This window comes from Nannobrachium achirus (genome assembly GCF_963921795.1).
Source record: "Nannobrachium achirus genome assembly, chromosome: 14".
In the NCBI taxonomy this organism is placed as follows: domain Eukaryota; kingdom Metazoa; phylum Chordata; class Actinopteri; order Myctophiformes; family Myctophidae; genus Nannobrachium; species Nannobrachium achirus.
The window spans coordinates 47,895,879-47,922,057 of NC_137821.1; the positions used below are offsets into that span (position 1 = coordinate 47,895,879).

Sequence of the window (26,179 nt, forward strand, 5' to 3'; positions counted from 1 at the left end):
ATCGCTAAAGTTTTAGAACACCCACTCTGCTAATTTCAGCTTAAAGCCTTCTCTTTATATGTTTTCAATGAGCCGTGAGGGGGGTTGCATTTCGCGGCAAAATTACGTCATCTGCATCCTTCCGTATACGTTGTCTCCCAGATCATACACTACCGGCCAATCACAGCGCGGATCATACACTACTGCCCAATCACAACGCGTGTTGCCGTCTTTTCAGCGTGTTGCCTCTACAGCAGTGTTTACTCTGGTGTAGGAGTGTAGCATGTAACTCCCCACAACGCCTGGTCGCAGAGGGATGCAAGACCCCTCTACGGATGCGTCTCGGTGAGGCGCAGGCGACGCGGACCCCCGCGAAAAACTGCAGAAAAAAGCAATACCGCTAATGACCAGCAGTTGAGAAACTTACATAGTATAGCTTTAATATCAGTGGTCTCAAGAGTTCAAATAACCCACTCAAATTGTTAGACATCCATTACTCAATGTACAAGACGTCTACACAATTAGAGAATAGAAGAATTGTTGTTTTGTTCGACGTTTTGCCTGTCATCTCTCCTATTGGTACCAAATCTTTATCTTCATCCAAGAGTCTGAGACAGAATTTCATCAAACGGTGGTCCGTGGCCCAAATGCTGAATACATGATGGACCATGATATGAAAAAGTTTGAAACCACTGCTTAATATTAATAAAAAATAAACACAAACACACACACACACACACACACACACACACACACACACACACACACACACACACACACACACACACACACACACACACACACACACACACACACACACACACACACACACACACACACACACACACACACACACACACACACACACACACACACACACACACACACACACACACACGTCCCTGTATCTTTATAGCCAGTTATAGACTATCAGTCTTTTAAACAGGACTGGTCTAATAATAGAACATAGTGCAACTGACAGCTCCACATACACTTACTGTGTGTGTGTGTGTGTGTGTGTGTGTGTGTGTGTGTGTGTGTGTGTGTGTGTGTGTGTGTGTGTGTGTGTGTGTGTGTGTGCGCGCGCACTGGAAATGCTGAGCAGCCAGTCTGAAAGGAAAGAGAAGCTGGAAGAGGTGCAACAACGTTCAGTGGTGTGTGTGTGTGTGTGTGTGTGTGTGTGTGTGTGTGTGTGTGTGTGTGTGTGTGTGTGTGTGTGTGTGTGTGTGTGTGTGTTTGTTGTCATGACTCAAGCAAGAAGCCAGCCAGTCTTTCTGCTTGCTTGAGTCATGAGTGCACACACACACACACACACACACACACACACACACACACACACACACACACACACACACACACACACACACACACACACACACACACACACACACACACACACACACACACACAAGAATGTGACTGAGATTGTGTCGCACAGAGCTGTAAAATAGCACAGCGACTGGCTTTTCAGAGGACACACGTGTACGCACGGCGCACGCCGCACACACACAGACACACCTTCTAGTTCTATAGGACACCTGACTGCATGCACGGCACGCTCAAATTGAAGCAGGGAAGGAAGGTAGTGCAAATCGTCAACAACAGAGAGAGAGAGACAGATAACAGCGATAGAGAGACAAAGCATTGTGCACAGGAGGACACACACATACACACTTCCTCTGCAGTACTTCCTTGTCCATTTACCTGTTATTTCCTCAATAACCAACCAATCAGAGCATGCGATGCCCGCTAGTAGGCCTGTCACGATTATTACATCATCGCATGATCACACTTATTTGAACTTGACGCAAATTGTTTCGCTAAATCATTTGAACGGCTCCCGTTCCCGATTACTATTAAAAAGTACTGATCATTGACAGTCATTTCTTTACCGTGTATTTCAGAAATGTTTTTTGGAGCGGTGAAAGCGCTCCCAATAGACAGGTATGTCCGTGGGTATGTCCGTGGGTGGGTGGGTGGCTGGCTGGCCGTGTCCGTAGCCTGGCAATACCTTGAGTGGCCACACACAACACACTAGTTAAAGGAGGGGCGCTGTTTTGTGCAGGCCAGGCACACTCACCACTCACTCACAGGCACAGTTTACAGTTTACAGTTTAGGCATTTAGCAAGCTGCTCAGATTCACCGCTCCACTTCGAACCGAGGTTTGATTTTTTTTTATGATTTTCAATGCCAAAAACACAACTGATTCGTTAAAAGTCGCAAACATTTGTATGACATGGTAAATGCTAAATGGTAAATGGTGCATTTCTTTTGCACTTTTATCCAAAGCACTTTACAGATATTGTGCATTACATTCACCCATTCACACACACATTCATACACCGATGGCAAGGGGAACGATGCAAGACGACACCAACCTGCACATCATGAGCAGTTAGGGTTAGGGGGTTCACACTCTTGCTCAAGGATCCTTCGACACAAACTCTGGAGGAACCCGCGATCGAACTGGGAAACCACATGGTTCCCATCCGGCCCCTCTACCAGCCACTCTACCTCTGAGCGACTGCTGCCTCAATTCATATATACTTGAAAACATTCCAGTATAATTTCATGATTGTGTGACAAGCCTGCAGGTAGCTAGTAGCCATCACTTAGTAAAGCTGCATTCATTTCACACTGGCACAGGCTTACGAGGGAAAACAGAAAAGCTTAGGAACAGTTTTTCAATGAGCTGGAATTGTGAGAGGGTGAATAGAATATGGTGAAACAAAAACATATGATTGATTGATTGATTGATTGATTGACGCTTCACTGTGTCATTAGAGCTCCACCCAGCTCCATTGTTATTTGTCTTTTGTAGGTTTTGTAACTCGTCAAGCAGCAACAAGTGGCGATTATGAAAGATAACGGATTATTATATCATAATTGCGATTAGGCGACTATGTCGCTCTGGTTTGCTTGTTCCTAAAATTGTTCTTGTTCAGCCCTAAGAAATTGGTCGTTGGAAATGTGCTATATAAATACACTTTGATTTGATGTCATAATTATGACAGGCAAATGACACTTGCACACACAACTGACATGTGCTCATATAAACACACACACACACACACACACACACACACACACACACACACACACACACACACACACACACACACACACACACACACACAGAGCTTCATTTAATTAACTGCCCACGTTCAAAACACTAAAAGAGTGGCAGTGACGACAGCTGCACACCCAGCGTTGTTATACTTTGCACGTATACTAACACAGAATAGTTTGTCTTGGCAAGTTTATTCATGTCGATAACCTGCGACTACAGCTGTTATCACAGCATTTGTGGACAATGTATCCATTTGTAACTCTGAGAGAGGTACAAATGGACCTGCCTCTTGAATGAATGAATGAATGAATGAATGAATGAATGAATGAATGAATGAATGAATGTGTTCGTTCACTTGCTAACAAAATAGAGGTGGAAAAATAAGCCTGTGAGTGTTAGATTATGAGTTTATTTACTGGAGATCTGACTTGTGAATAACACAAGTGAATGCACGTGAGCTCATGTGCACACACACACACACACACACACACACACACACACACACACACACACACACACACACACACACACACACACACACACACACACACACACACACACACACACTATGACAAACTTAGCTAGCAGTAAGCACATAATAACAAACTTAGGGAGATGTAGGGAAGTGATTCTCAAAATGGCTCCGGGGACCCCCCAGGGGTCACTTTAACCCCGCGGTATACACAGTATATAATGTATATGTCGAAAATGACTGACACAAAACATTTTTAGATAGGGCGGTCCAGCGCCAAATACAAGATTAATTCGGGGTGGTCCTTGATATAAATGTTTGAGAGCCACTGATTCATAAATGCCCAGGGACACATCAGGGACATCATGAACTCACACACTCAGCATGACATCATACTTACTTACACCTCATACTAACTCTATACACACAAGACAAGAAGCTGACTGAGCAGCGTTCACTGTTCAGTTAAACAGCGTGTTAAAGCCTGTGAACGCCACAGCCAATCAGTGACCGGCCAATCAGAGACGCTCCACAGACCCATGTAAGTGAGTGTTACACCAAACACTACAACTACTTTTTGTGACCTGCTTTCAAGGATGGAATGGGAGGGATGGAAAGGGAGTCGATGGGTAACAAGGTGTTGTGTATTAGCCTGACTCACTGACGGACGCGCTGACGGACATGAGCTGGACGTTTTCATACTAACTGGGACCTGACGGTCGATATCAGCACATACACTTCATGCACTCCTCCAGCACCACACTCATACACACCTCATACTAACTCTATCCATTCATACATTCACCAGCAGCACACACTACAAGACCTCATCCTGCACACCTCATACTGTGGACCACAATTCTTTTGCGTTAACCTCTTGATTATGGTGGCCCAGAAGTATATGTTAACAGCTCAGAGTTATACAGCGCTTTTCTAAGTACCCAAAGTAGCTTTGCATAGCTTAAGAGAAAGGAGAAAACCAACTTTAATAGGTGACAAAATAAAAACAAAAACAAAGAAAAAAGGGCCAGAGTGAAACGATAAAAGGTCGGGCAAGGGTTGGAGAGACGCTCTAACTAGACCTCAGCTGGGAAAGGCAATCTTGTAGAGATGTGTTTTGAGTGTTGTTTTGGAAGGACATATTATGTTACATAAATGATATGTGACTTAATTATGCTCATGCTATTTCATGATCAATAAAGATATTGATTGAATATCAATCAAGGGGACACCGTGGCAACAGTCTTGTCACGAGGCGCCCGCTGGCCAACCTGTCCAGGCGCATACCACATAGGCTCAGTGTGAACTGACCGCGTGTCGCCGGTTCGATTCCCGATCCCAACTTCCCTTGGCTGCGTGTCACCCTGCGTCTCTCTCCCCATTTTCCTGTCAGTCTACTGTGCATATCACATAGTCTACTGTCCTAGGCATAAAATCCCCAAAACACATCTAAAAATAATTCTCATGCACCAGCCTGAGGTGAAGAGAGACCCTGCTATGCTGCTGGATGCTGTGTGTGAGCCCAGCCCCTCTTTATACACTGTAGCAACAAGCTAACAGGCTACCAGCTAGCCACAGATAACAACAAGTACACTCACTAAACTCACACCGGCGTGTCAAACTATGACAGCATTTATAATGTGTATGGATATGAACATAATAATCTATGAGATGTCACTGTCAGACGCAGAGCGACAGACACACACAGGCACAGGAATGTTTAACTAGTTCATGGCTAAAGTTTGAGTCTCTCTCTCTCATAGTGAGGGTGTATCCCATGGCCCGGAGGGACGGCCGCTGTGTGATTGGCTAATTGGGTTTTAGACTTAATGTTGTCTATTATTCAAAAGAAAACAAATATTTATATCATCACTTGTCAGGCGGAAACCTTATGTTCAAAACCGTTGCATTTATCATTTTAAAAATGATTTAAAATAGTTAAAATAGACTATCTACAAGCACACAACGCCTTGTGGTGCTAGGCGTTGTGTGCTTGTAGATCGGCTATTTTCACTAGTCTTGTGCGACAGTCAAGATACAAGGTTTCTGCCCGACAGTGACGATATAATGATCAATTAATTCATAATGATGATCGATATTGATCGCCTGAAAAGGTTGAGAACCACTGAATTATAGAAATATTAGGCCTTGAAATTATATATACATATACATATATATGTTTTTTTTTCTTTTTACATGACTTCAGATCATTTTAACAAAAGTCCACACAGTATAAGTCCACTCTTAAACCATGAACCACATTGAATAGGCCTACATATCATAATCAAGGTGTAGCCTATTTAAGTGCTGTACTGCACTTTTCAATTATTTTTTTTTTCTCCACTACCACTTAATTATGGATATTTTTAGTTTTACTGCTACAACTTATATTTGAATACTCTGTAGTATACTATTCTGTTCTCCTAGGCAAAACATAAAAATAAAACAAATCTTCCAACATTGAATCATCATTATGCAAAGATAAAACAATTATGGACAATAGGTTATCTCCCCTGACTACCGTCTCAGCCAATCGAGGGCGGCAGCGGGAGCGTCCCTCCGGGCTATGGGATCTCTCTAGCCCTGTGTCTTATATCCCAAACTTGTGGCACCTCTCTCTCTCTCTGCGCTCTGAAAATAGCAGATCTACAAGCTCGTAGATCTACAAGCTTGTAGATGGGCTATTTTCAGTCTCACGTTCTAATAACAGCCCGGGCGAACCGCCCCGGGAGTCCGGGACTGTGGTTCTCCTCTCCGGGGGGACAAGTAGCTCTACTCCGGTCTCACTGACGCTCTGACAGGCGGGTGACTCAAAGACTAGACCAAGGATTTCTCTGCCCTTACGACGGCTCAACTTCAGTCAAAAATAAACTAAACTACTTCGCTACTCACCTAAACAAAGGTAGTTTCGCGTTGCTGAAAGTCTATTCTCCGCGGTGGGAAACCTCTCAGCTCCTCACTCGCCCTGTAAAATACACTTTTTTGAGCAGAAAATAAAACATGTTCATCAGACGGAAATTATTGTTTTTACTCCACAGTGCTCCCTAACGGTTATCGCCGATGGTAATATATATTGGCAAGATCTATAGGGGGGCGCTGTGGAGTAAAACACAACTATTTCCGTCTGGCAAACATGTTTTATTTTCTGCTCGAAAAGTGTATTTTACAGGGCGGGTGGGGTGCCCAGAGGTTACCCACTGCGGAGAGTAGACCTTCAACAACGCAAAACGACCATTGTTGAGATGATTTGCAAAGTAGTTTTGTTTGTTTTGACTGAAGTTGAGCCGTCGTAGTGAAGATAAATCCTGGTCTAGTCTGTTGAGTGCGCCGCCTGTCAGGGCGTTAGAGAGACCTCGCTAACCACTCTGGACCGGAGCTACTTCTCTCCTCCTCTCCCCGGGGGAGAAGGAGGACATGCCGGGGTGCTTCTTACCGGAGGGTCGGGCCGATGCAGTTGGTGTCGGTGCTCTCGATCTCCCTGAGGATCCGCTCATGCTCCGCGGCTGTCTCTATGCTCGCCATCCTGGCATGTTGTTGTTGTTGTTGCTGCTGCTGGTTCACTTCACTTCTTTCCCTCTGACTCTCTGAGATCTGAACTGAGTGACTCAATGCCGTGGCCCCGCCGTCCGCGTTGCCATGTCCGCTCGTTATAAGCGACTCTGGGCTTGTTTCGTTTTTTTTTTTCTAAAGTTGCTTGTAACATATTAGTATAATTTGTGGCTTTTTTTCTATTATTATTTGGGGGCGGGGGGCTTGTTTGTTTGATTGATAACTGATTGAAGAGGTTTTAATCGCTTTATTATTTTGTATTTATTACTTTATTAGCAGTTCGCCTATAGAGTTAGAGCGTATGACGTTTTGTAGGCCGATTTGGAGTTATCGGCCTACAAAACCAGCGCCATTGCTGAGGGGGACCAGTCAAAAAAAAGAAAAAAAAAACTTGAAGCAACAGTACTGAGAGATCAGATGTTGAAACATTTTCCAGTGACTAAATATAAAATAGCCTACAATTAAAAAAAGTGTCCCCATTATGCAAGTAATCAACATTCGATTGTGATTTAATAAATAGGCTTAATTAGGCCTAAAGAGATTATATTTTAATCGGCAATGCAACACAGGTCCCGTCTTAAAGTGAAGCTCACTCGACCATTTCTCTCTCTCTCTCTCTCTTTCTCTCTCTCTTTCTAGCCTACTATTACAAACAAACGGAAAATGACTTACCTCTGTAGAAAATAGCCTAAAAGCATTCCTTTCTCCCTGGCTTTTGTTTCAATGTTAATATTATAGATTCCTAGGCAACCAACCAGCAGCATTGGACAATAATAAGTCTACATTACATGATAAAGTTTACACCGCTCTGACTTCTGACAGTGCCAGTCTGTCAATCAGTTAACACTGCTGCAGACAGTTAGATTGAGTAGACCTCACCACATGAAAGGCAGAGGCACGCATGGACTTTAAATAGCCTAATAATAAGCTAAATGCTCGGGTCTCTCTGAACCTCGGAAATGAACGGATTTCAGGACAATGTCACAGGTCTCAAGAAAAAAAGGGAATCAGAACGGGACGGAACTGGACAAGACCATTACGGGGCCACTCGGGTTTGGTTTCGTAATTTGGCATAACAAATATTTCTATTTATTATAGGCTTGACCATTTCTCTCTCTCTCTCTCTCTCTCTCTCTCTCTCTCTCTCTCTCTCTCTCTCTCTCTCTCTCTCTCTCTTCTGTTGGATAATTAGAGAAAGCGCACCTCTCTCTCTAAATACAAAGTGATCCTTGCTTGACCACAATGTTCTCTCTCAGATGATCTGCGTAAAGTGGCAGAGTTGACTGAAGTGTCTAGGCTAATACATATTACACGGGAGGTTGAGGCCAGTAAATCTGTCATAAAAATATATCTATTGAATATATTATAGGATATAGCCTACAATGAGATTGAGCAAACAGTTTTGTTTAAAGAGAAAATATATCTGACATGGCTGAACAAGGAACGCTGTCTGTCAGACAGACAGACCCATGATGTTTACCAGGATAAGAAATAACACTAGAAAAGTTGTTATTTTGAGAGAGAAATGTCCTGCATACTTTGATATGGTTTATTTTGATGATAACTGTTGTAGCCTACAACAATCTATCTCAATACATACAGTAATAGGATCGTCATGGAGGTTGTGTAAACGTTGTAGTGCACTTATTATTATTATAAGTGACGTCCCTCGAGGATGGCGACGGGAAATACGTTATCTAGAGCGAAACTCCTCCCTAACTCCGCCTTACGCACGAATTCTATAGGAAAGCACAGTGTGGGCCTACAGACAGTAGGCCTAAGTTCAGATACAAGCTTTATGCTAGTTAGGCTACTATTGTGATTTAAACCCAATAAAGCACTATATGGCTTGTTTGTTTACATTGGGGTCCTTTTGTGGCAAGGCCTACTCAGTTCATTGAGACGAAATTACGGACAAATATAGGCCAGTAGTAGCCACAAATTGCAACACTAGATTTTTTATAATCGAATGAATCTAGGGTTGCAATACCTCCCATAGGGATCCAATGCATCAAAACAGTTTTTTGCTATCTGATTGTATTAAACGACTTCAAACTCACCAATATTGTGGCTCTATGGAAAGCTTGGAATTTACTCTTTCTATCTGCAAAGTGTTTGTTTCAGAAAAATCCACAGTAGACATGTTATGAGTTACTTTCTATCCAAGAAATTTGGTTCAGGTGATAATTTTTTCTAAGTCCTGGAGTTTGGAAGTGCTCGTGGAAAATCCCTCAACGGTCCTGTGACCACCTGGTTCTAAATGTCACATTATGCAGGAGGCAGCGGGACATGGCGTTATAGAAGACAAGCGCTTCCGAAGTTCAACACTTAGAAAATAAACCATGTCTGCTCGGATTTCTTGACAGAAAATAAATCATAACAATTATACGGTGGATTTTTCAGAAACAAACACTTTGCAGATAGCAAGAGTAAATTCCAAGCTTTCCATAGAGCAGCAATATTGGTGAGTTTGACGTCGTTTAATACAATCAGATAGCAAAATAACGTTTTGATGCATTGGCTGCCTATGGGAGGTATTGCAACCCTAGATTCATCCGATTATTAAAAAAATCTAGTGTTGCAATTTGCGGCTAGGCCAGTAGGCTACTATGCAAAAAAAAAAAAGTTAAATCAGAAATAAAAAACATATTTACAGCAGCCTAATCAGGTCGGGGGGGCGGGGGGGTTGCTTATGATTGGGAACTCAGTTGGAACTGTGTTTTCTGTACTATAACTGTATGTATGTTATTGTGACCGTATAGGTCGTAAGTTTACTATGAAAACAGTTACATCTTGTCCGCGTATCTCTGTCTGTACTAGTATAAGTCACACCTGTGGTTCCCCTGACACATCACTGTGACATCACAGGTGATATCACAGGTGACATCGCCTATATGTAAAAGTCCATATATGGGTATTCCCCAGAATCCCTTTTATGCCCATATATGAAGATCCCTGATGTCATCGATATACATCATCACTTGCCAGATGGCCAAGACATGGCCCATATCTTTGTGGCTTGTTCAGATAGGGATCTCCAATCTCCATGTACAGTATGGGCATAAAAGGGATTGTATGTTGTGATGTCATGGGAAACACTCTAACAGAATCCCTTGTAAGCGCATACATGGAGATCCCCGATGTCATCAATATTAGGCCCATATCTAGGATTTCAAATGGGAATGCCCTTATATGGAGGAAGACAGCCCATATCTGTGTGGCTGGTTCAGACAGGTATCTCCATGTATGGGCATAACAGGGATGTAGCCTATACAGTACATGGATCTCATGGGTGCCAGAGGTCTCCATATCTATACTATAATTTTGCGAATGTCTGAGTGAGTGTCTGTCTGTCTGTCACAGCGTTTCTTCGCTCCAAGCTCCAGCAATTGATCTGAAATCGCATCACCATTAGCATATGAACACACCTGACATAACTGTGAAGCCCGTTTGTCACTTTCACAAATGGCTGTATATTAGCATTTTTATGGTGTAACTACTATCTATTCTGCATCTAGCATGAGGCATATCTATTCTGCATCTATCATGGGGCAACATGTTGGCTGGCCCTCTTTCAGATGTTGTCATGTAGATCGGTACACAGTATCTCTGTAGCCTTTAAACGAAACAGGTCTTTCTTACATTGATGCTCCTACATATTATCATGCAAGCACCAGAAAGTTACTTTCCATCCCTCATATACTGTGTGCACAGTGCACACCCCAACCCACACACTGCACATCATTTCAGAGCTCATATCTTTGAACGGGTAAGGACTAGTATGGGTAATTGGTCCAATATACATCACTGGCCAGATGGCTAAGAATTGGCAAGACCTTAAGGTCGCATGTCTTCTTCCTGAGGCGTCTTACTATAGTTGTAGTTGTTGGAAACAATGGTGTTAAGCCTACAACTATTTGTATTTTCAATCAATCGATCAATCAATATTTACAAGCAACTTTACAGAAAGAACAAGACCAGAGTCGCTTATAATAAGCGGACATGGCAACCCTTCCCAGTGGCAGTGTGCGTCATGTTAACACTTGTGGGGTTGTGGCTAAAAAACTGGCTTGTTCTTTATGCCGTGCGCGGTCCATGCGAGCAGAGTCACGGTTGTAGGCTATTCACTAACCATCAATTTGGAAAAGCTTTATAGTATAAATAGTATAAGACTTTAATCGTGTATAAAGTGTATACATGATTAAAGTTTGAGAACAAGCAAAAGGAAATGCAAGCAAACAATTAGGCCTGTATAAATCAGTCTTTGATAGATACAAATAAAATTAAAAAACATACATTTATACACTCTATCTATTCTATTTAACTAGTAAAGGGATTTTATTCATATAAAAAACTAGTAAGGGGATTATATATATATATATATATATATATATATATATATATATATATATATATATATATATATATATATATACCAATGGGGGAAATAAGTATTAGATACACTGCCGATTTAGCAGGTTTTCCCACTTCCAAAAAATGGAGAGGTCTGCTATTTTTATCGTATGTATACTTCAACTATGAGAGACAGAATCTAAAATGAAATTCCTGGAAATCACATTGTATGATTTTTAAATAATTCATTTGCATTTCATTGCACGAAATAAGTATTAGACACGCCTACCAATCAGCAAAAATTCTGGCTCTCACAGAACTGTCTTATATTTTTTAAGCAGTCCTCCTATTCTACACTCATTAGGCCTACCTGTATTAATTTATCCTATTGACCTACGTTTTACGTTGTTACCTGTATAAAAGACCCCTGTTCACACACTCAATTAATCAGACTCCAACTTTTCCACTAGGGCAAGACCAAAGAGCTGTTTATGGACCCTGGGAAGAAAATGGTAGACCTGCACAAGGACGGGATGGGCTACAAGACAATAGGAAAGCTATCTTATGTTCCCCTTATTAAACCTGTTAAGCCCTATACTTCCCCCATCCGTCAAAGACAGAGCAGAGTACTTTGGTTCAGTGTACAACAAACAACCATGAGCACCTCCAAGTTTGAGTAGGCCTATGTATTGATTGATTGATTGATTGAAGACTTTATTAGAAGTTTGCATAGGAAAAGGTACAGTTTCATGACGGTACAGTTCACTGGTACAAGGTCTACTAAAAGGAGATCCTAGAAAAGACTGAGCTTATTTCCATAGGAAACCATTGAAGTATCTCATATAACATAATGTAGGCCTATAATGCCGGAAACGACCGACATCAAATGGAAACAGAATGCTGATGTAGCCCTACAGTGTGGTATATAATACACATACAGTGAGGCCTTTAGGAGGGCCATTCAAGACCATTTTAATCATGAACTTGTACTGTAAGGGTTGTTTCTTACTCTTATAAGGAGCCTAACTAATTTTCGGTTCGCAGCTCCAGCAGGCAGCAGCACCAGTGTGTCTCTGCTCTCTCTCTCTCACTCACTCTCACCAACGCTCGAGCTCTGTCGAAAACATTTAATCTACAAGCTCACATTATAGACGTGCCGCCTCTCTTGTATGTATTGACATAATTGGCCTGGGATCATTACCATTGTCAGGTTTCTGATCCGATTCGGAGCGGAAATGACTTTTGTAGTTTTTACGTAATTTTCAGGCGTCCGGAACCAGAACCACCTCCAAAATGATTCCCCTATAGTTTAAAACTGGTTTAAATTGGTACAATTTGTCCTTTCTTTAGGTAAAATAATCACTCGATGTGTTCGATCTTTTTCTCTAACTAGTCACAATAAGTGAAATAATGAGACGCCAACTGGAATCAACCACCGATTTCTATATTTTCGATGTTTTTATGTCACTGGAGCTCAAATCTTTTCATGTGAAGGACCCCCAAAATGTAATTGGCCACGGACCCACATCTCAAAATAGATGTCCAGGGACCCCCCAGAGGCAAGATCTGAGTAACAAATGTTCGCTTAAAAAATGCATTAGGTATACAAGATTTGCACACATTTTCACGACTTACCGTGGGCCCTAGTGACTCAGTCCAACTTTTCCCCCCTTGTGACGCCCTTTGAGGAAATCTAAATTCCTTGAATGAGGTTGGATGAGAATACCTATAGCTACAAGACAAATCTACCAAGCCGCGCTTTGAGAGTCAATAATCCTGATACCATCCCAATATAAAGAACCATCAAGTCTTTACATTGGTTCTGCTTAGTTTTAAATGATTTCCACTATATAGGTTTTAGACCATTCATTAAATGTAGATGTCAATAGACATATCATTTAGGTTTAGTTGCCTAGGTGACTGAATTTCCCTCATGGCTTATAGGTCACTGGTGCTCAACCTGTGGGTCGGGACCCCCAGGGAGGTCCCCAAATCATTATTATTATTTTATTTATTTATTTATTTTTGAGGGGGGTGTCCCCGGACGATTAACTTAATGTGCAACATTGTTTTCTCACTCACTTGCTAAATATGTAATTTTTAGACACAATGAGCCCATTCCCAAGATGCACTGCAATCTTTCATGGGCAGATGTGACTTATGGGGGCTAGTAGTGTTAGCCTACTGTAAATAGTAATAAAGAAATTGACGGCTTATTGTGTCTAAAAAGACACTTGTACACATGCCCCCACCCATTGAAATCGAAGTAATTAAAATCGCTAAAACGATGGAAAGCAGTAAATGAAAACATTTTAAAATGTAAAATATGAACCCTTGTTGTAAAAGAAAAAAAAACGAAGTTGTCCTTGATGGTTGATAATGGAATGGTTAATAATACTAGTAATGTTACACCCGGTTAGCTCAGTCGGTAGAGCTCTCGCCTTTGTACCGCAAGGTCATGGGTTCGATTCCGGGCACCGCCAACTCAGCGTATGAGTAGCACGGCTTGGCAAGTCGTGCGGCAAGTACTGGGAGCTGATGGTAGGTGTGGCGCTCCACCTCAGCAGTCCATCTCCCAGGTGTCTAGCGCATTGTAACGGGGACAGACTCCCGCGTGTTACCGGCTGATACCGACAATAAGCCACTCCCGACCTACTTGTTACAGAGGCAACATCAGAGGTCAACCAGAAGGGGGCAGTAGTCACTTATTTTTAAAGCTTGTCAGCCATATCCTCATCCTGATGTCTGCTGGCAGCCCAAGTCTGAAGTTCTTCTTTAATCTGGAAATGAAAGAACACAATGTTCTTGAAGCATGATAACGAGTTAGTGGTTAATGTAATCCCTTTAAACAATATGCAATAATAGACCATAGAGTGCTGCGCTGCAAGCTTGAAGATCTGCTATCTTTGAAAAATCGTTGAATATATATATATTTTTTTTTTTTTCAAAGCAAACTCCCGTAACTCAAATCTCTGCTTCTGGGGGTCCCCGAAAACAAAATATTTTGAGATGGGGGTCTGCGGCCAAATGCATGTAATTTTGGGGGGTTCCTTGACTTGAAACGTTTTGAGAAGGACTGATTTAGAAGAAAGATTTAGAAAACATTTATAGAATGGGGTCAACGTATTATATTGTATTATTGCCAGACCCATGAAATGGGTAGGCCTACATAAGCAAATGTCGGTCTGTCCGGGTTTTCTATATAAAGGGTATATATGATGATGACATGATGATGACATGCCTACAAAAGGCATGATGTCATAAATGATGATGACAGACAGGGGGTTGGCAGAACCGGGGTCTGGCACAACCAGGTTGACCTGGTCTAGTATTATATAAGACTTGCACCAATTCTCACCATTTTTCAAAAATAGCAGATCTACTCTATTACGACCATTCTTACGTCATCAATGGTTTGTGAATTTGTGGCTAATTGGATACCTTTTTAATCTCACTTGAACTAAAGCATCTAGTATTTGTTCCTGGGAGCCACCCTAACTGGCAATCAAGCCTGAGCATGGATTGAAAAGTAAGCAGAGGTTCTAAATGACAATAATATAAATAGATACATATTTGGGTAATATGAATTGGCAGCACAACAGGCTGGCTTTTTTAGAGCAGGAGCGAATGCATTTTGGCAATAAACAATAATCGTGACCGTTGACCGTCTAGGTCACAGTTACAATCAAAACCTCCACCAGCTGTCAGTCAGTCTGTCCGTCACGTCATGTCACACTTTTCCCCTACTCATATCTCCACCATCGTTGCCCCTGTCCATGCCAAACTTTGCACACACACACACACTCCTTGGCTGCCAAACCACAGCCTCCACCCCTCATTTCTCACATGCCCCTCTTCTAGCGCCACCATGAGGCCGATTCTTGCAAAACACATTTTTGGACACTGCTCCTACACATTTTTCCCTAAAATCACGCAACGCAGTCATGTCATCAACATGGATCTGTCCTATTTAGCACCACCATGAGGCCGATTTTTGCAAAACACATTTTTGGACACTGCTCCTACAGGTTTTTGCCCTGAAATCACGCGAAGCGGTACACAGTATTTCTAGACTAGAGTCATGTCATTTCCCATATTCCTTCCTGATTGGCAACGACTGCCTTCTAAAGTTTGTTTATGCGATGTGACGGTAACTAAAGCTGTAACTAAAGCTGTTAAACTTGTAGTGGAGTATAAGTAACAAAAGTGTAAATGTGCCCCCACGTGAGTCGCGGGGTGCGTGCATTGTAACGTCACTCCTGAGATCGTTTAACACGCAAGCCTGTGCCTTCAGTATTTTGATAAAAATTATATTCTGTGCATTTTCCATTTCGGGTTGTGTGTCACGTCAGTGTGTGTAGATCAGGGATGTCAAACATACGGCCAGCTGTCCGAATCCGGCCCACGAGATTATTCAATCCTGCCCCAGGCTTGTAGAGCATACATTTCTGAGCATTTAGGAAAAGTCTCTAGCCCATTCCTGTCAAGAATTATGATTTTTTAAGTAACCAACTAATGCTCTCTGCAGTCTAGCCAAAAAAGAATTATAGTTATTTGCTATAACGTCGCAAAGGTAAGCAGCTTTTTGCTGGCACCAGACCCAATAAATAAATAATAACATCTGGCAGTAAAACTGTTAACTCTTCCCATGCCAAGGGGGAAGATTGACGAGAATTACCGTTTTGCCCTCTGTGCCAATGACGAAGATTGACGAAGTTTTTATAAAAAAAAAGAAAAAAAAAAAAAAAGAATTCAATTTTTTTTTTTTTTTCAAAATAACATGCAAAATCCTGGCACAGGGTCCTGGGGGCCATTTTGGCCTGGCATGGAAAGTGTTAGCAAATAGCATTTCTCGTATAACATTTCTTGTAGGCTGCAACTGTAACACCAATAATAAAAGTAACTATTTTACTTAATAATTAACACATTTTGTAAAATGATATACTGCTATAATGCTAGCTATAGCAGTGACTGAGACAACAGAAAAAAAGAAAAACAGAGCGCGAGTGTGCATGCCATCCGATTCGCGGCTGTTTGCACCGTTGCGGCCCTCATCAAGTCACCTTTCGTCCATTGCGGCCGTCACCCCAAAATGAGATCATCAACTGTCGGTGTGTTTGCAGCAACGCTCTGTCCAATACAAACTAATAGGGGAGTGTGCTCGCTCGGACGGCTACATTGTATAATTACATAATAATAAAATTAATTAAAAAGGAAAGAAAAAAGTTATTTTTTTTCTTTTCTTTTGCTAAAGACTCTTGACTCGGACTCGACTTGTAGATCAATAACTCGAGTATAGATCCCAAAAATAATCCAGACTCGGCTCATCTCGTAGATCAAAGACTGGAGACTCGACTCGACTCGTGATCAAGAGTATCTCTGAGGAGCAGTATCGGCCTGCAAAGAGGATGCTCATGGTGGGGTTGTGTCGGATGAAGAAAAGGAAGGGGTGGTCAGCAATGAAGCTGGGATAAAGTGCCTCCTTCAACCCCAAACAAACACCTGAGGCACCTGCCTCAGTGCCCTCCTCGTTCACCTCCACAAAGGCCTTGTGCACCACCTTGGAGAGCACCAGGTCTTTGGCTGGAGACATCCCGGAGAAGTCACTCTGTTCTTTGTCAAAGGCGTCCACCATGCCCATCCTGATCAAGATGTCTTTCATGTCATATGTCGCCTCCAACTTGAAACAAGGCAGGCCCAGGGGATCAATCTTTGTGTACTTCATCTTGCCTGGATTGGTCCAGTCCACGAACCTTTCATAGGTTAGCTCCTTTTCTAGCTCTTCCAGGCCTTTCACGTTGTCCTCTCTCTCATAAGGCAGAAAGACAAGCATGCTAATGTCTTTCCCCGTATAGGGCAGCTCCAGGACTCTACACCTGAATTCAGGAATACTGGCCAGAGGGAACTTGGACACCTGGTACATCATCTTCACTGGCTTGCTTTCAGTCTTGCTGAGTCTGAACTGTCCATCCCTGGTTCCGTCCTTGGGGAAAGACTTGTCCCACGTGGCTTTGAAGTGGATGGCATTGACCAACACCAGTCTGCTACGTCCATCCACCACACCCGGTGCAAGCAAGTCCTTGATTTTGCCTTGTGTCTGTTTCTCCACCCAGCTGTTCATGTTCAGCCTGGCTCCTTCTGCGTTTCCAATGAAGTCCACGGGCTCCAGCTGTGCATCATAGTGTTTCCTGGTGGCACTTAAGAACTCCTCAACAAACTGGTAGGACTGCTCTCCATACAGGCGGTTGGCCAGGCTGAGGGCATAGGGCTCCAGCTGTGCGTCACAGTGTGTTGGTGTTTCAGTGTTTTTGGTGGCGCCAAAGAACTCATCAAGGGTGCAGAATCTGCTTTCCATGTCGCCACTCCGACATTGACTTCTTATTGTCGGAGTGGTAACACTTCCACAGAGGTTTAAGTTTAGGGTTAGGGTAAGAGATAGGGTTAGTGCTGGAAAGGGGACATGTCGGAAAGGAGACAAGTCGGAGTGGCGATGTGTAACCCTCCTCAAGAAACTGGTTGGACTGCTCTCCATTCAGGCGGTTGGCCAGGCTGAGGGCGTAGGGCTTCCCTGACTTGTTCTTCTTCTGTGTATCATCGTCCTTGATGATTGGTTGACAACATTGTATTTCACAAGATTTCTTGTTACTTAGGTCACTCATAAGCTTGGAAAAGTCCATGTGGACGTCGTCCTTAAAGTGCAGGAGTCAGGACCTCTGACATCTGTGTGGCTGTGTTGCCACGGGCCCCCAGCAGCACCATGGCCAGAGCGGAGGAGATGCTGAGAGGAGAGAAGAATACATTGTCAGTGTTATTATTTTCAGACAGCTGTTTGAACAGAGACAGGGAAAACATGTTGCATGCTGCTGACAGGGCCGTTGGTGATGCCATTGTGAACTTCAGATCAATTCCTAAATGATTTATCTTGGAGATAGGCAAAGACCAGAGAAGACTAAATAAATACTGTTTGAATCTGATCTCGAGGGTTGACAGCCAACCTTATAGTGCTTGTGTGGATGATTGTGACATCACCCCAAGCCACAGCACACACACAAATTAAACATTACTAGACAAAATGGAAGGGGATACCATCACTCTGGAGTGGGTGTCTCCTGGTCCCGGCCTGGATGCTCAGCATCAGAACTAAAAGAAATCGAACCGAGGTTCGAAGTGAAGCGGTGAATTCTTATTCTATGTGTCTAAAGCTATGAAATCTGTGTTCTAGATCTATACATTCTGTGTTCTAGATCTATACTTTCTATGTGCTTTAGTTCTGTATTTTTATGAATCCTGAATGAATGTATGATTTTATCTGGAGTGCCAAATTGTCATGTGAAGCCTGACCAATCCTCAATTCTGCAAAGCCTGTTCATTCTGGACTGGAATGACCATATATGGACATGTACGGGACACACAAATCCACTCCTTGGAAGCGGCTTTCACCGATTCAAAAAGAAAAAAAAAAACAGTCCGTTCTGTCCATGACGTCAATTACTTTATGTGTATTAGTACGGATCTCCATAATACAGAAATTAAATGCAAAGTAGGAGCGGTTTGCCCCGCTCAAAAACTAGACTGCAACCTGTCAAGGTGCTAAAGTGCTTTGTGCAATCATAATCACTTGACGACCAGCACAATTAGGGGGGTGAGTGCTGTCTGTATGTGGGTGGGCAGACTGGTTACTCTGTTGAGGTGCCAACTTTCCCCTTGTTATTTATATCAGGTTGCACTGAGAACGCTGCTCTCTCATTGGCTTAAGTTAAGGCCCTTGGCCGGAAACAAACATCCTGAAGTAGTAAATGTAATATCATCACAATTATAAAACACTATTATGTACAGAGTAGAAAAGGGTCGTCTGTCTAAGAGAGAAATGATAATTAACTCCTCCTTTGGCCTCCTGAATTTAATGTTGTTGGAACAACGAAGGTTCAGGAGTATAGACCACACCGGAAAATAATCTCCTCCCCTCTCCGTCTCCTCCAATCTAACCTACCTTCTCCTCTTTACCTCACCTGCCTCAGATCTCACTGATAACAACTCCTCCCTTATCTCCTCCCATCAAGCAATCAAGCGCCGTATTTAAACCTGCCCATGCCCGCAGCATTCATGCTCAGTTTCTCGCATGCGTGAAGCCAAGCACCTGTACTTCGTACAACCATATCCTACCGTCTTTTGACGCAAAATCGCCTGTCCTAATCGACAAATCTGCCCGCTTTACTTGACGTAAACTTTCCTGTCTAAGCGACAATCCGCCCGCTTTACTTAACGTAAACTTCCTGTCTAAGCGACAATCCGCCCGCGCTACTTACCATGTACGCTGACGAAGATGCCATGGAGCTCCAGGCTTCAGAGGACGACATTCCGCCCACCACCGACCTCCGCCTCGTCCTCGACCAGCAGAGAGCCTTGGCCTCAGCCACCACTGCAGCTCCAACAACGGCAACTTCCATCACAGCCACGCTGCCATCATCCCTCGCCCCCACCCTACTGGAACTGCAAAGCGGACCGAGAGTCTCCCCTTCAAGCCACCGTTCTTCACCATCATCCCACGCCTCAACTCCACACTCCACTCATCGCCTCTCCGCCGTCACCGCCCTCGGTCCATATGCTCGGACTCGCTCTGCTACGTCCGTTCCACGCTCCAGGTCAGTCTCTCCTTCCCTTGCTATTAATGACTGGACCGTAGCTGGTTTACAGAAATGTCTGACTAGTTGCAAAGTTGTATTTCCCCGCACTGCAACCAAGTCCGTTTTGTTTGGCTTGTATCGTAACCTCATACAAGCCTCCTCCTCGCCTGGTCCGTCGCACGCTGATGACGCGAGACCCGTAGGCGAGTCACGGGGAATTCCCAGGGATTCCCCGTCCCGCCCTCCCCCCAGAAAAGCTGCACGTAAGACTCACCATGTATCTCTCCCCACTGTAACTAATGCCACTCCAACAACAGTTGGCGTATCCCCATCTTCGCTCTCTTTTCCACTGCTCAATTTGCTTAATGTGTATGCACAGGGGACTGCGCAAACGCAAACCCCCATTCATTCTGCCATCATTCCCGGCCAAACACCCCCTCCCCCCCCTCCCAACCAGGCCGCGGTTCTAACAACCCAGAGCCAAGCTGCCCCCCCCACCCCCGCCCTCCTTCTCCCCACTGCTAACCAGCCTATCATGCAATTACAGGCTCCTACTGCCATTCCAATTGTTCTCCCTCCCCCTCCCACCCCGCCCTCCCTCTCCCCACTGCTAACCAGCGTATCATGCAATTACAGGCTCCTACTGCCATTCCAATTGTTTTCCCTCCCCCTCCCCCCCCCGCCCTCCCTCTGCTAACCAGCGTATCATGCAATTACAGGCTCCTACTGCCATTCCAATTGTTCTCCCTCCCCCTCCCCCCCCCCGCCCTCCCTCTCCCCACTGCTAACCAGCGTATCATGCAATTACAGGCTCCTACTGCCATTCCAATTGTTTCCCCCCCCCCCCCCTCCCTCTCCCCACGGCTATCCAGCCTGTACTTCCCCCCTCCATAACTAATCAGCCATTTTTCCCCAACCTTGGGCCCAACATGCTCCCCCCCCCCCCCCCCCATCCATGATGAACCAGCCATATTTTCCCCAACCCTGGGCCCAACATGCTCCCCCCCCCATCCATGAGCAATCAATCCACTTTCTTCCCAGCCCAAGCCCCACTACCATTCTTCCACCCTTTCGCCACAGCCAATCAGGCCGCCCAATTCAACCCGCAGCTCCAAACGGCCCCCCCATCCTACCAACCCATAGCTCAGGCCCACGTTCATACCCCCATACCTCATTGTTCTTTTTCCCTCTCCACAGCCCTGCCTGCACCCGTACCCCCGTCGGCACTCACCGCCAACCCGATGCCGGTGGCAAACGCACTCCGCCTCCAGATCCTCCAGGGTATGGACGTGGACCTAGCCGCTTTAATAAAACCCTCTGCTTTCTCCCACCAAGCCAGGACTGTAGACTGCGGAGGGGTGTCCATCACCCTCCGCGATCTCAATTCCTCCTCTAACCCCACCATTCTCTCCCCCACAGAGTTCGTCCTGGCTTTCTCCCTCTACCAGAATGTCATTTGTTCTGTTTTCCCCTTCCGCAGGCAGGAGCTGAATGATTATTTGCAGATAATCATGGACCTAGCTATACGCTCCTCGGGTCCCCTCTTTTACCATTACCACAGGCAGTTCGCAGCAACGGCGGCAGCTCGACTCCAGCAGTCAAACCAGCTGACCTACTGGGGCGCACTGGACTCCGAGCTGTACTGCCGGCTCTTTGCCGGCAGAACCGCCATCGCTTGCGAACTGTGCAGCTGCCCGGCCCACCCCACCTCGGCTTGCGTCCTCGCCACCTCCCGTCACACAGCCTCCAATCCGTTCACTTCCCGCCCCACAGCCTCCACTTCTTTCACTCGGCCATCGTCCCACCAGGTACCACAGACTCACACACAACTCCCACAGCTCATGGCCCGCCCAGCTAAGTCCGCAGCCCAACGCCCCACCAACTTCCCCGCCTCCTCCCAGGAAAGGGATCGTCGAGGCCGCCCCATACTCTATGTTGGGTCAAAAATGATGTGCAACAATTTCAATGACAAGGGCTGTAATTCGTCCGCATGTAAATTGTTGCACGTGTGCTCTTTCTGCGGCGGAGCTCATTCCCGTGTCGCATGCCCCCATAACCCAACCAAACCCTCAAGCAGCTGACTAACGAAACACCTAGCCACCCCAATCAACATCCCGGCCCTAGCATCAGAGCTAACTTCACACCCAGACCCCGATTTTGTCCGATTTTTCCTAGACGGCCTCAACCACGGCTTCTCCCCCGGCCTTGTCACACTCCCAGACACAAACCACATTTGCAATAACCTCCAATCCGCCCTGACAGACCCAGACACGGTCGATACCCTAATTGCCAAGGAAGTCAAGCAAGGTTTCATGATAGGCCCATTCCCCTCCCCCCCATTTACCAATTTTCGCATCAGCCCAGTCGGAGTAGCCACCCGCAAATACTCCGGCAAAAAACGCCTTATCATAGACCTATCTTCCCCCCACGGCTCCTCAATTCCCAGCATTAACAGTCTCATCCCCAGCGATGATTTTTCCCTCCATTACTCCACAGTTGCCCACGCCATATCCCTCATTCGCCTAGCCGGCCGCGGCGCCTGGCTGGCCAAAGCCGACATCACGTCGGCTTTCAAGGTCCTCCCCCTCCACCCAGACTCCTGGCACTTGTTCGGGGTCTGTTGGAAAGGCCAATTCTATTTTGCAGTCCGCCTAACATTCGGATGCAAAAGCAGCCCCAAGCTGTTCGACAACCTTTCAGAGTTGTTATGCTGGATTTTGTTAAACAACTACCGAATCCCCTCCCTCGTCCACCTGCTAGATGACTTCCTCACTATCGACCCCCCATCATCCCCCCCCGCACATAGCCTGTCTTGTCTGAAAGCAGCTTTCATAGCTCTCGGCGTTCCCTTCGCCGAGGACAAGACAGAAGGACCCGCCACTAGTGTTGAATTCCTAGGAATTAAACTAGACACCCTCGCCTTCCAGGCCTCCCTTCCCCAGGAAAAATTGGACAGAATCACCCTAATCGTGACAAACTTCTCAGACACCACCTCTTGCACAAAACAGCAATTACTCCAACTCCTAGGCCACCTCAATTTCGCAACCCGCATTATCCCCCAAGGCCGTTCGTTCATCTCCCACCTCCTCTCACTAGCCTCCTCCGTCCCATCCCTCCACCACCAGGTCTCACTCTCACAAGAGTGCAGAATGGAGCTCAGGCTCTGGCGAGTCCTCCTCCAAAACTGGAACGGCATTAGTTTTTTCTATGACAGTTTTCACTCCTCACCGGAGGACCTCCAACTATTCACTGATGCCGCACCCTCAGTAGGCTACGGAGGCTACTACCGTGGGCGCTGGTTCGCGGATGAATGGCCGAAAGAGATGCTAGATCCCCAGTGCGAACCCCACCATTCCTCCGCCATGTACGAGCTCTATCCCATCGTTGTAGCGGCTTCCCTTTGGGGTTCAGAATGGACCAGCCGCTCCGTCCTTATTCACTCAGACAATCAAGCCACCGTAGATATCATTAACAAAGGCCGTTCCTCCTCACTCCCCATCATGTCCCTCCTCAGACGGCTCACCTGGATCACAGTCACCCACAATTTTATTATTCGTGCTGCTCATATTCCCGGTCACCTCAATGCCATTGCTGACTCACTTTCTCGTTTTCTCTTCCAGAAATTCAGGCTACTGGCTCCAGACGCGGACATCCACCCCACTCCGGTACCTCCGTTTTCTCACATGACCTTCCCATAGACCACCCTCTCCGCCACCTCATGCACCACGCCCAACAAACCATTCTCCTGTCACTCGTGCCGTCCACCCTGTCCTCCTACTGGACCGCCTGGAGAAATTTCCAATTATTTCACTCCGCCTATGCACTAACCTTCCCGTCCCTAGACCTAGCCACACTCGTCTCCTATATCAGCCACTGCCACACTTCCCGGTCTATGCCCTCGTCCACCATTCGTGTTTACCTCTCCGGTATTAACTTCATGTCGAAACTCCTCACCGGCGCTCCTCACCCCTTCCATTCACATCCCCACGTCACTTTGCTGCTTAAAGGCATTAAACGGTACGAACCACGCCATCCTCCTAGCCGCCAACCCCTCACCTCACCAATTCTCGCAGATTGTATTTCGGTACTCCGTTCCGGCTACGCCAACCCATCCACCGACTCCACACTCGAATCAGTATTCCTCCTGGCCTTTTACGGGTTCCTCAGGTGTTCGGAGTTCACCGCGTCCAATACTAGATTTGATCCGGCTCGCCACCCCTGCCTCGCCGACCTGTCAATTCTAGACCCTTCCACCCTAATCTACACGCTCAGGCACAGTAAAACGGACCAATACGGAGCTTCGACTCCCATTTACCTTTTTAAGCTAAATTCATCCCTCAGTCCCTTCGAGCCACTCGTGCGCCACCTCCATACCCGCCGGTCCCAAAACGCTTCACCTTCCGATCCACTATTCATTTCTGAAACCGGTACCGTTATCACTCGGACCTGGTTCCATCGCCACCTCCGCCAAATTCTGACCAAGGCCGGCTACGCGGCCGAGCACTTTTCCGGCCACTCTTTCCGCATAGGCGCTGCGTCCACAGCAGCCCGGCAAGGCATCCCCGAGCACATCATTCAGATTCTCGGTCGCTGGTCGTCTTCCGCCTACCACACGTACATCCGCTCCAATGCACACGACCTCCGACAAGCTCACCTTGCGCTCGTCCGTTAATTACGGCTTTTTGGGGACTCAGTTCGGGTCCAACTGCCGCACGCTGACCAGAGCCCCAGAGCCATACCACCCAGGGCTCGTGCCCCGATCACTCTGCCTCCCCCCCCTCCTCCCCGCCCCGCTCAGCACCGCCCGCCTAGACCGGCCAGGGTCCTTGCTCCGAGCCCTCTCCCTCCCCGTTCCATTCCATGCCGCCCTCCCACTCCCCGCCCTATACCAGCACTAATGTCTATAAGATTCACTCGCCCTCCCTCCCTATCACGCCCTCCCACGCCACACCGCCGCCGCCGCCGCGGCTCACACCGTCCCCACCCATACCTGCCACCACGTCATTCGACCTTCACCATTCCCTGCACCGCATCTATTTTACTCTCCCTGTCACCATACCTCCCATCCAACACCCGTCCCCGTCCCCGTTAATCACCTCCATCTCTAACCTTCTTCTCCCCAGTTAATCTGGTCATTCCACCATCCCATCCATCATTCACCCCAGTATTCTTCCCCAGCATTCACTCCAGCATTCATGTCCCATCCATTTCATTATCCATCCGCCTTCCTAAGGCACAGCCTTCAGTCACCAAGGCTTCGTTCTATTCTCAGTGCATTCCTGTCACAATGTTTCCATGTCACAATGTTCAATAAATACAACTCAACTGGTTCTCTGTTTGATGGTGTGGTCTTACTAGTGAAATGTTGTTGGAACAACGAAGGTTCAGGAGTATAGACCACACCGGAAAATAATCTCCTCCCCTCTCCGTCTCCTCCAATCTAACCTACCTTCTCCTCTTTACCTCACCTGCCTCAGATCTCACTGATAACAACTCCTCCCTTATCTCCTCCCATCAAGCAATCAAGCGCCGTATTTAAACCTGCCCATGCCCGCAGCATTCATGCTCAGTTTCTCGCATCCCGCCTCCACCCCATTATTCCCCCCATCTTCCGTAACTAACTTTTCTTTGCTTTTTCCTTCAGATACCTGTTCCAAGGGGGGGACTCAGTTCGGGTCCAACTGCCGCACGCTGACCAGAGCCCCAGAGCCATACCACCCAGGGCTCGTGCCCCGATCACTCTGCCTCCCCCCCCTCCTCCCCGCCCCGCTCAGCACCGCCCGCCTAGACCGGCCAGGGTCCTTGCTCCGAGCCCTCTCCCTCCCCGTTCCATTCCATGCCGCCCTCCCACTCCCCGCCCTATACCAGCACTAATGTCTATAAGATTCACTCACCCTCCCTCCCTATCACGCCCTCCCACGCCACACCGCCGCCGCCGCCGCGGCTCACACCGTCCCCACCCATACCTGCCACCACGTCATTCGACCTTCACCATTCCCTGCACCGCATCTATTTTACTCTCCCTGTCACCATACCTCCCATCCAACACCCGTCCCCGTCCCCGTTAATCACCTCCATCTCTAACCTTCTTCTCCCCAGTTAATCTGGTCATTCCACCATCCCATCCATCA

The 26,179-nt window shown here is 46.1% G+C and overlaps 1 protein-coding gene and 1 pseudogene across 2 annotated transcripts in view; both read right to left on the reverse strand.

The window, feature by feature from the left end:
• Positions 1-7,087, reverse strand: part of exoc6b (exocyst complex component 6B) — a 204,457-nt gene extending 197,370 nt beyond the window's left edge. The window contains exon 1 of the mRNA XM_080741978.1: positions 6,956-7,087. Coding sequence (XP_080598104.1) covers positions 6,956-7,044 — 89 coding nt within the window. The 5' untranslated portion in view covers positions 7,045-7,087. The remainder of the gene's footprint in view (positions 1-6,955) is intronic.
• Positions 7,088-16,705: 9,618 nt separating this feature from the next.
• Positions 16,706-18,312, reverse strand: LOC308298091 (leukocyte elastase inhibitor-like; annotated as a pseudogene). The gene is made up of 2 exons: positions 18,056-18,312; positions 16,706-17,692 (listed from the first exon to the last, which is right to left on the reverse strand). The product of its transcript is annotated as a leukocyte elastase inhibitor-like (transcript).
• Between the last annotated feature and the right edge of the window lie 7,867 nt (positions 18,313-26,179).